This window comes from Pyxicephalus adspersus, chromosome Z, assembly GCF_032062135.1.
Source record: "Pyxicephalus adspersus chromosome Z, UCB_Pads_2.0, whole genome shotgun sequence".
Classification (NCBI taxonomy): domain Eukaryota; kingdom Metazoa; phylum Chordata; class Amphibia; order Anura; family Pyxicephalidae; genus Pyxicephalus; species Pyxicephalus adspersus.
The window spans coordinates 22,991,633-23,003,177 of NC_092871.1; the positions used below are offsets into that span (position 1 = coordinate 22,991,633).

General features: G+C 33.1%; 1 protein-coding gene across 1 annotated transcript; it reads left to right on the plus strand.

Annotated features, from left to right (window-relative positions):
- The first annotated feature begins 4,994 nt into the window (after positions 1–4,994).
- LOC140343373 (brain-specific homeobox/POU domain protein 3) lies at positions 4,995–7,626 on the plus strand. Its single transcript, XM_072430027.1, has 2 exons — positions 4,995–5,183; positions 5,618–7,626. Exons 1-2 carry the CDS (start codon positions 5,064–5,066, stop codon positions 6,530–6,532), a joined length of 1,035 nt encoding a protein of 344 aa, XP_072286128.1. The 5' UTR covers positions 4,995–5,063; the 3' UTR covers positions 6,533–7,626.
- Positions 7,627–11,545: the final 3,919 nt, after the last annotated feature.

The following is an 11,545-nucleotide window of genomic DNA, read 5'->3' on the forward strand; positions in this document are numbered from 1 at the left end:
CTCTCTATCATGTCAGGTGATGGTGGCACCCTGTTCTCTGGGTAAGGATTATTCTATACATATGTTCTAATAGAGGGTGGTGGGCTGAGACTCATATTTTAGGACTGTAAAAACCTGCATTGTGGATTTGCTGATCTCCCACTGCACATTTCGGAGCATTTAAGATCATTTAAGATGAAAATCCAATGTCAGAAGGGAGGTCCCACTATATCATTTAGCCACCCATCAGGCCAAATCACTTAAAGATCAGCCACAAGCATTTTTTACTGCTGGAAAAGATGCAGAAAGATGACTCCTGATCTTAACCTTTCCCCCCACCCCTCCACAAAACAAAATAGGATGCTCAGCAATATTGGAACAGCATTTACAACGCTTGTCCATTCCTACTGTCACCTGAAATAATGACTAACAATGATTTTGGTTGACAAATATTGAGCAACTATAACAGGTTTTAGTATATAGTGAATTGCTATTTATTTTTAATCAGTACCCTGCCTTTATTGTTTTACTTTAGATTGATAAAAGAGAAGATGAGAAGAAAAGTGGCTCTTTAGGGCATTAGTTTTAAAATTACTTAAAATCTTTTATTAAATTCTATAAAAATAAAATTAGTGTAATAACATACACACAAATATGAATCTAGATAGATTACATGGGGTTGGTTATATTGTACACGAATCCCATGAAAATGGGGGCCAATATAAATTATTTTCCTACTAACGGTCCCCCCCCGGATGCGTTTCGCCCTCGTGGGCTTCTTCAGGGGATTTGAGACCTTGGTATATTGATCAGGTAACGAGATCAAGTAATAGGATAGAAGACCAGTAAATAAACTTGTACTCTAATGCCAGAAAAGTAAAAAAGGGGGATAACGGTCTGAAATCACTTTGGACTAAATTCTAATTGAATGGATTAATTGTTGGAGTCATTGAAGGTGTTGCATGCACAGAAAAGCTACCTACCCTGTCAAAGAGGTTCTAATATAGGGACGTTCAATAGGGATATTTTGTGCTGATAATTAGAGCGTTTCCTTCCAACAATATAATAAAAGTATGACTGAGGGAAATTGATGTTTAATCCTTGTTTGAATTGTTAGCAGAAAAACAATCAAGGAGCGGGAGCTAGCGGCGGCTGTCCATTATACCCTGCCTATAATGTTTTACTTTATAAAGATATAAATCATAGTGAAGGAGGATAAGAAGCTGATAGCCTTTTGCAGGATAGATAACTACATGCGTAGGAGCACAGTGTCTGAATTTTATGTTCTCCATGAGGCTCTATGGAAAACGCCTTTTGACACCCTCTCCTGCTGTTGCTAAATTATCTCAGCCACAAGAATCCGATTACACAGTGTGGACAGCGGAGTGATGCTCAGTGCACAATGGAAGACAATCCCTTACTATGAATAGGAACTTTCTAACAAAACCTCAACTCATCAAGGACTTTATTATTTTATTATTTCTGCCAATTAGTTCACCACTTTGCTTACTGATGTGAGCTGCTTATTTCATGCCATAAAAACCAAAAGAACAATGGGCAAGGGTAACTTTTTGTAGATTTATGGAAATAGACCTAAATATAAGGGTATTGTTATTTGTCAAGACAACTACAAAATACTTCATATGTCTGTATTATATTAACAGTTATATAACATGGGCTTGATTAACTACAGGGTTTTAGGTTGTTTATGTAGCAAACTGAATTATCGCTCTGAATGAGATATTTCACTTAGCTTAGTGAATTAGATGAAATTTGCTTACTCCAGCCATCTAATTCAAGCAGAACTATCGTTCCACATTCCAAAACTGCAAGCAGACAGAATTTTTATTGCAGAAGGGACATGCTATGTCCCTCCTGCAATAAAACATGCATACCTGTCGGTTTGCAATCTTCTAGTAGTATGCTGGGATATGACCGAATTATAATGCATACATATGCAGGGGAATTTTCTTCATTCGGGCCTAGCCCATCAAGATGAGCAAAGATCCAACACCTGATGGAGGAATGGCTGAAGATGGAGGCACAAATATTGCAGTAAGGACCAGTAAGTGTAAATAAAAATTGTAATCATGCAGGTATGTTTATTTTAATGCATATGGGGCATTGCCGGTAACTTCTGCAATAAGGGACCTGCTCAATTTATCATTTAGCTTCACTTTTAGTTCAAGCAGGAACATGCCTTTTTAAACATTCATTCACGTGTATTCCTTTTCATTGTCAGTGTAGCTAATACTAGCCATACACAAGTGACACTAATTACAGTATTGAATTTTTGGATTCTCCTTTATGTCTGATAGGCAGGACAATATAATATTGAGGTTGTCTGATCACTTGCAATACCTTGCCCGGCTTCAGTGGTTCACAAACAAGATTGTTTGCATGCTATACACAGGGAGAGTGTTACATATACCTGATGCGGATTAGTTTAATGCAGCAATCCTGTATTATGTATGTGCAGTTTTACAGCTGCATTTTTGAAACTTTAAGGTCAGTAACATTGTACTGCAAGCAGAACTGATTTTTATTTTTTATTTTAACTAATAATTAACTAATAATTATTACCTTTATTTGTAAAGCACCAACATATTATGCAGTGATGCAGATTAAATAGGGGTCGCAGATGACAAACACTCAAATTAGGCAAGTACAAACTATCATACAGGAGAAGAGGAAGACCCTGCTCAACAGAGTTTGCAATCTAATAGCTAGTCCCAGATAAAGTTATTAAGGTAAATTATGTCATGTGTATACATCATGTGTGCCTGTGTTAATCCTAGGAACCTCTATACGTGTCCTTGTAAACAAGGAGGATTAGGAGAACCCAAGATTACAGCATGGGTTACTTGAAATCTCCTATGGGTAACAAGACCTTATGAATGATTTAGTAAAGAAGTGGAGAACTATAGTGAAAAGGTCAAAGAAAATTAACAAAACAGGATTTTGCTTGCATGTCATTGGGAGATAGAAGTCAAAACAGTTTCCTTTGATTCACTAAGCTAGATGAATCAAAGTAAATATTCCTTTTGTAAGAGGCAAGCAATGATTGCAGATTTGGATATAATTTGCCTTGTGTCATGTGTAAATACCAATCGAGGAGCACCCAACTTGCATAATAGTTTTTAGTAACAGATGAATGAAAGCGCATTCTACACACGCTTCCATTCTGTTCAGTGCAGAGGGGAAGGATAAGTGGAAGGCACCCTGCTGTATTCCCCTCCATGGGAAATTACAGCAGGTGACCCTGGTTGGTTGATTTGTGATTTGTGATGTCAGGATGCTGCTGTTTACACAATGGATTTTCTCCCAAGATGAACAGGATTGTATATATATATTTATTTGCCACTGGAATACATATACCCACAGGATAGATTACCCCCGCCATGACAGATAAAGAGGTTGCATACATGCACTTTAACATCAATGACACTTCAAAGTGAAATCTTCACCATTCTTCACCATAGTTCCTAATGAATATTTACTGCTTCTTTAGTAATGTAGCCATAATCAATGAATAATATAAACGTTACAATAACAGAATTATTTACAAAAGGTATAATGACGCATTATATAGAGATGATATAGTGATCACTTTGGCATAGGTTTCAGGATATATTTATCCTTGTGTTTAGGCATTTTCCATAGCAATGCCTAATAATACAACAGCAAAGAGAAAAGTCATTTCAAAGGGCAAATAAAAGAAGTTTTAAACACTTTTTTAGCAGATTATTTGTCTCTATGGCTGTTGTTGGGTGGCTGTTCTTACCCCCTCCTAATCCAAATCACAGACTGGTCTTGGTGCCACAATAGTGGACACTAATGATGCCATGGATGTCAATGCCATTACCATCTACCCTAATCAAATCTGTCCGTAAACCTCAGCAAAATTTAACACATGCAGTACTTAAAGTGCACCAAGCAAACCAGTGCTGCCAACATCTACCAACAGTCAGGATAGAAAATCAGTGCTGTGTACCTGAGATAAGATACATAGTTTGACCAGTGATTTTTTTTTTTTTATAAATATTGCAATAATAATAGCAATACATAAAATACATAAATTGTAATAAAGAAAACAAATACAAAAAATAAACTGGGATCATTCATTGCAATATGCAATCCATAAATCCTTGTAGTGCAAAAGCTTACTAAAAGTTGGGAGGGTTAGAGGGTTACTTCTATATATAAATATATATATATGTACACATATTTTATAGACTGTAATCTAATATAAATATTATATATTGTTTGAACATTCTCAACTCCTTTATAAAAATAGCACTGTTATCTGAGCATTGATATTTGTGTAATATATATATATATATATATATATATATATATAAATATATATACACACATAATAATAATTATTAAATTATAATAATATGGGGGAATATACACTTCAATTGCAAGTGCAAATTGAGTGCAGATATTTTTTATTATTTTTTTAACATGGATAATAAAACCATTTTTTTTTTTATCTTTAAATTTAACTGCTGCATTTTATTTTAAATTACAATGAATATATATATATATATATAATCGCGCCATAGAATAAAATAGTAAAATAGAATAAAAGTTAGCTCTGCATCTGCAAACAGGCTACTTTGTATCACTGAATAGAGTCACGCTTTGCCAGCTGTAATTCTTGTAGCTAGTAATTTCCTCTCTTTGATGCCTTCTCTTTCATTGTCTCACAAGCAGAGGCTTAGAAGATCCTCTTACTGTGAGCTGCATGCTGTGCAATGTAACAGTTCATGCACACAATGGTATCAGAATACATCCTTAGCCACCTGACTGCCTGCTGTTCATTAGGGCTCTAGGGAAGGCTAAAGGAGTGGTTGATGATGCTTGGAGTGATCTCACTGCCTCCAGCTCATCTTTCATTCGGGAGGAGTTCTTTGCTCTCAAGCTGCTCCAATCAAAAAATCAGGAGGAGGGGTCACTGCCACTGATACTGTGATAAGAACTCAGACAATAACAACACACCAAAAAGAGAGAAGCTAAACCAAATTCCAATCTGCTCATGCACTAGCTACAAGGCTTTCCCCAGGACCTTTTTCACAATGATGTCCATGAACAGCAAGCAGCCGTTCAGCATGCATCCCATGCTACATGAGCCTAAATATGCTCCACTCCATAGTAGCTCGGAAGCCATCCGCAGAGCTTGTCTTCCAGCCCCACAGGTAAGTGTTAATTTATTCAGATTTTTTTGGCTTGATAAATTGGAAAGACTGCATAAAAAGTCAGATCAATGTAGAGTTGTGTCAAGTGAAAAAGTTGTAATGTAGAATGCGTTTTGCATTGTATTAGATTATTTGCAGCTTCAATTTGTAATAACCAGATTTAAAAAAAAAAGAAATTATTGTGTATATTATTTGTAATATTATATTATTGTGTATATTATTTTACTTTTTAGTTTCTCATTCTAATTTTGCAAATTTTCACCGAGAGTGTGCTGTTGTAAATGCTTTTTTAGCTGCATGAATGTAATGGATGATGGGTTGGTGATGTACAGAATCTGCAGCAGCCAGCATGACACATGTCTGCATTAGGTTTGTTAAACACTGAGCCGAAAGGAAGTATTACTATTTTTACACCTCTTCTGTTTTGCTTTCAGCTTCAAAGCAATATCTTTGCTGGTTTTGATGAAACTTTACTTAGAGGAGCTGAAGCTTTGGCAGCCGTGGATATTGTTTCACAGAAAACACATCCGTTTAAACCAGATGCCACGTACCACACCATGAGCAGTGTCTCCTGCACTCCAACCTCCTCCACAGTGCATTTGCATCACCCTTCCGTCCTAACAACTCACCATTCACAGCATCATCATCATCATCATCACCAGCCCTCACAGGGTTTAGAAGGGGACCTTCTAGATCACCTAAATCCTGCCCTTGCTTTAGGAGGTGTCCCGGGACCAGATGTTGGAACGACACCCTCCCATCCACACACCCATATGTCTGCCATAAACCACATGGCCCACCACACTCAGCCTATGAACATCTCCCATAACCATGCACTGGCAGCTCACACAGCAATCTCCTGCTCTGAGAGTGAAACAGACCCAAGAGAACTCGAATCCTTTGCTGAAAGGTTCAAACAAAGGAGAATAAAACTTGGTGTGACACAGGCTGATGTTGGATCTGCTTTGGCCAACCTGAAGATCCCAGGTGTCGGTTGCCTCAGCCAAAGCACCATTTGCAGGTTTGAGTCCCTTACGTTATCCCATAACAATATGGTGGCCTTAAAGCCCATCTTGGAAGCTTGGCTAGAAGAGGCCGAAAGAGCACAGAGGGAGAAAATGACCAAACCTGAAATCTTTACTGGGGGAGACAAAAAACGTAAACGTACTTCCATTGCTGCTCCAGAAAAACGATCATTAGAAGCCTATTTTGCTGTCCAGCCAAGACCTTCTTCAGAAAAGATAGCAGCAATAGCTGAAAAACTAGACTTAAAAAAGAATGTAGTCCGTGTTTGGTTTTGTAATCAAAGGCAGAAACAGAAAAGAATGAAATTTTCTGCAACATACTGAAACATCAACGCACTGTTTAAAACTGACACACTAACTTATTCCAGTCTAAGGAAATGTAGATACACTCCAATCTGCAATTGTCTTCATACCTGGGCAAACAAATGAAAAGAATTTGGACATGCAGTATAAATAACCACCTGTAAAGTTGTAAGGGTGAGTGGAAAGCTTGGGATAGTATCTTTGGTTTGACTGTTTGAAAAAAAAAATTTCACGCAACTATGTCAAACTACAAAAAAAAACAAATTAAACAAAAATCAAAACACAAAAATCTAAAATGGAATGACAAACAAAGCTTACAAAACTTGAATTATCAATCTGCTTCTCTCAGTTTGAACTACCCTTTTATATATTTATTATTGTAAATATTAATCTGTGATGAAATTGCACCAATGGTTAAAGTTTTAAGTTATTACTTATTTAATTTGCTGTATAGCACATACACACCTTGAATATAATATAATTTAATTTAATAAACTTGACACCAATTGATGAAAAAAAGGCAGTCTGATCCATTGCATGGTTTGCTTTACCCTCCTCTCCTAAATGAAATCCCATTGCATCTGCAATAACTTTCTTTTTCTACCTCATCATCTGCTAGAAAGCACATGTTCAGATCCATAAACTCTGAGTTCAAATAGTCATGACCCTGCTATCTCACTACAAAGATGCTTTGACAATCAAATGAGTTTGTTCACATTTACCCCTAGGTTTCTCTCCCCCCCCCCCCCCCTCCTGAAATGGATATGACAGTGTATGTGAAAGTACATATCTTCTCTAGCATTTTAGCACAATCTCACCAGTTATGTGCGTTATTTTAATTTAATGCAAATTACTGATTACACAGGCGAGAGTTTTATTTTTAAAATTTACAAAAATTTTAACTTATATGTAATCAATTTCTCATCGGATTGGTAAAAGTTCATTATTTTGAAAATGTCTAATGTTGCACTTTTTTGGCAAGGCACACATTGCTTGGCGTATAAGAAATTTTCCACTTGTTTCATTTTTTTTTAATGGAGTATTTAATTTTCTATGTGTGTACCAAATGAATTTTTGTGTGTGTGTATGCTACAGAATTTCAAATAAACCATGCACGATTTACCTCATTCTTCCTTGTATTGTTATTTTGATGCTTTTTATTTCCTACCACAGAAAATCACATCATTTTGGGCTTTGTATTATAGCTATATTATTAAAACTGCTTTGCAAACTTTATATTTCATATGTTAAAAAGTAGTAAAAGAAATATGATACATTGGTTTGTTAACTAAGAAGGGGCACACTGCAAAAAACAAATTCAATTTTCAGGTTTAGGCTTCTCTTGGTAATAAGATAAACAAGAAACTTTTATATGGTTACTTTATAGTTAATAGGAATTTTTTATGCAAGACTTACCGATATGTCTAACAGTTTTTAATATGCTAATAATATGAAATAATATGGTAAGATATTGCTAAACATAAAGGGGCATACCAAATATCAAGACATAACTGGTGAAGAATTTGAAATGTTTCTATAGTATTGTTGCTATTTGTATTTGGGGTAATTTTCTCTTTATTGTTAATCTGTGAATTATAAAGTACCTATATATGACAAATATTCTGTTATATATGATATACCTACTATGTAGATCATTGACAATGCTACACAGTTTTCTTCTTTATCTATACAGAACTGTCGTTTTACTATATTTCTGAAACAGCTAAAGAAAATTATTTGGGAGCAATACTTCGGTTTAGCCTGGGAGCTTCCTTATTAAAAAATGTCTAAATGGCATAAATATAACTGTAGGGATATAAAGAAAAAAAAGTATGTTTTTATATAAAGCTTAAGTGTATAAAATGTCACTCTTTAATACTTTGTAAATTGAAACATGTATAGTTGAAGTTAATGTTAAAATTTGCCTTAGGCAAAAAGAGTATTTTGTACTGGAGTAGTGACAGCTTACATGCATACAGTATTTCTGTATTTATCAATAATTGATATATTACAATCAGTTTTCTGTGATAGGAAATTATTAGAATGTGTGCCTGTATGTAAATAATCATTTATTTTATAATAATTCTAAAGACTGTTTGTGTGTATGAGTGTATGTGTGTGCTTATACAGTGGTTGATGTACATACTAGCAAATCTGTAATATAGCTATGGTAGAATTTTTACACTTATTACGACTGCTTGGTATGTTTCATTAAAAAAAAAAATTCAGTTTCCTTCCACGTAAATAATACATAATACGTTAGCACTAATGATTTTTTTACAACGTGTAAAGAAAAAACATTTATTTGTACCTCGTAACCTTAATTGAGAAAAAAAGGAAACAATTAAATATGAGCGCTTGAAGTTCAGCCTAATATGTAATAAGTCTTTTTAATAAAAGTATAGTAATATATAAAATTTTAGTTATCAACGCAAACAAGACAATGTGACACAATAAAAGCCAGCTTTTTAGTATAATTCTAAACATATGGTAAATGTACAAAAGTTAAAAAAAAAAAAGCTGTCATCTGGCAAGACACCTGTCTACAGTTAAACTTTAAAAAAAATTATTAAAAAGAACACTTTTACCAAAAAGACAACATAAGCCTTAAAAAGCATGCAAGGAATAATAATTTTATGTACTCATTAGAATTGTGGAAATATAAATTTGCATCATGGTAAATTTTAAATGTACACATTTTGGAGATTCTGTATAATTTTTTTGAATAATATTTAAAGGCTGGCCGGTATATTTATTTGTCGGATGGTCGAACTCTCAGAGGCTATGTTAGTTTGTCTGTTTATATTAGACAAAAAATATACACCAATTCTTTGTAACTGTATCCTAGTTTGCCATTTTATGGATATCATCAGTCATATCCTGAATTAGTTTAGACAGCCTGTTGAGTTAGCTTTTACAATTGCAGTGATATCTTCATGAAGAGAAAGCAAGAAATGAACATATATATATATTTTTTGTTTTCTCAAATACATCTGTTAGGGTAAAAAAACTAAAAGTGTACCACAGATGTTCCCCTTTTAAATAATACTTTTGATCAATATTCCATTAGAAGTATTACATTAATCAAGAAAAACACATTTATTGCAAATAATACACCTATAATTCACTAAAGCAGTCATTTATATACTTCAATAGTAATTTCATGGTGTTGCATTGAACTTTTTCTGTTTTTAGATTGTTTGATAAATGTGGTTCAGTGCAATATTGTTTTAATTTCTTATTAAGCGGATAGATTGGCTTGACCATTGTTACTTTTTACTGTACATATCCCTCTTTTTTTTAATTTGTTTTTTTTTTTACCAGTCTTAATTTATTCGTTTAGATATTTATTGAAAGTAAGTTTACAAAACAAATACTATTTATTGTTCGCAGGATTGTTTGTAAAAGTAATAATTAATTATGGTTATCAGTATATTATATTATACTATCTATGTAGTAAGAATCTGGAAGACTGTTTTTCTTTTCTTCTGTATTTTAAACCGATATGAATTGCAGTAAGTAAAAGGAGCCTTATAAAATCAAAGAAATATTTCATTAACAGAAGAAATGTCAATAAAGACTAAAGCTAAGTGCACAACAAAGATGCTTTAGTAAAGGATCAAAACATAGATCAGAAGGTTATCCCTCATGTATTCTCATAGCCAAAATTGATTCAAAACACTTTGTAATTTAAATGTGAAGAGAAGACACAGCAAATACAAATGCACAAGAACACAATATTAATAGGATTGTGTTTAATTCTTCATTTCATAACTCAAGCTTGTACAGGTTCCCATAGCATGAGATGGTGATAAGAAGATCTGACAGCTGAATGATCACCTAACACATAAAAGGCATTGTAAGACTACAACTGTCTGGTTCTAAATTGTTCATAATCTCTAAAAAAAACATAATGAATATAAGCCCCATAAAAATGCAAATTAAAACAAAGGTGTTATATATAATTGAAGTCTAAATCACAATAATCTAATATTGTAAAGTCTATTTTTGTATATTTTCATATCTATTAAAAGATACTTCTAGCATTGTAACTTCTTTTTAAAATATTTTAGGCTGTAACAAAAGACCGAAAATATAAAAAGACAGAGAACCAGAGAGAGAAAAACAAAGATAGATAAATAGAAAAAGACTAATATTAGAAAAAGAAACCTTTATTAATGATCTAAAAATGGTTTATGTATGCACTCATAACTTATATGTTTATCAAATGTAAAATAATGGCTATATAAAATAGTTAAATACACATCAGTAACTGAATTAGTTAATATTAAGTATATTTTTTCAAATGTAGAGTTATTATTCTGTAATATTGCTTGAATAGAAATCATAGCATTTCATATCAAAGCAGAAATAAAATAAAGTATTTGATGTATAAAATAAACCACAAATATAAAATTAAATACCTAATAATTAAATGATTCTCCGCTTCTATATTCTATTTGTGGATTTCTAAAGTTACTGTGGCAATTTTCCAGCATAAGATCCCAAATATAATAAATAATAAATGCCAGATACAAACATATTGATTGCTTTATATACTGGGGAACAGAAGAAATTATCGGATATGCAATTTATTACACATATCACAGGTTTTGCTTCAGAAATGGGAACAATATAAAAACATTTACATACAGAATTGTAGCTAGTCCTTGAAGACATGCATTTTAACCTATAAAATAAATATTAATTTGCTAAAAGTCAATATCTTGGTAAAACACAATAAAAAAATGCATTTACTTCCATAGTGTGATTATTTGAAAGACACTTCTATGCCAACAGTCGGATTTTAAATTTTAACAATCCCATATTTTAGATGTAAAGCATTAAATAAATTATAAAGATTTGAATTCATTATTTCGAATTATTATTTGTTTTATTATCAGAAAACATTTTGTGGATATTTTACATATATTCTAAATCATTATTACTATTGAAATATTATTAGTTTTAGGTTTAGAAATATATTAAGTTCATTTTTTATTTCTGGTCTTCTCAAAGCAACAAGTGTGCGGA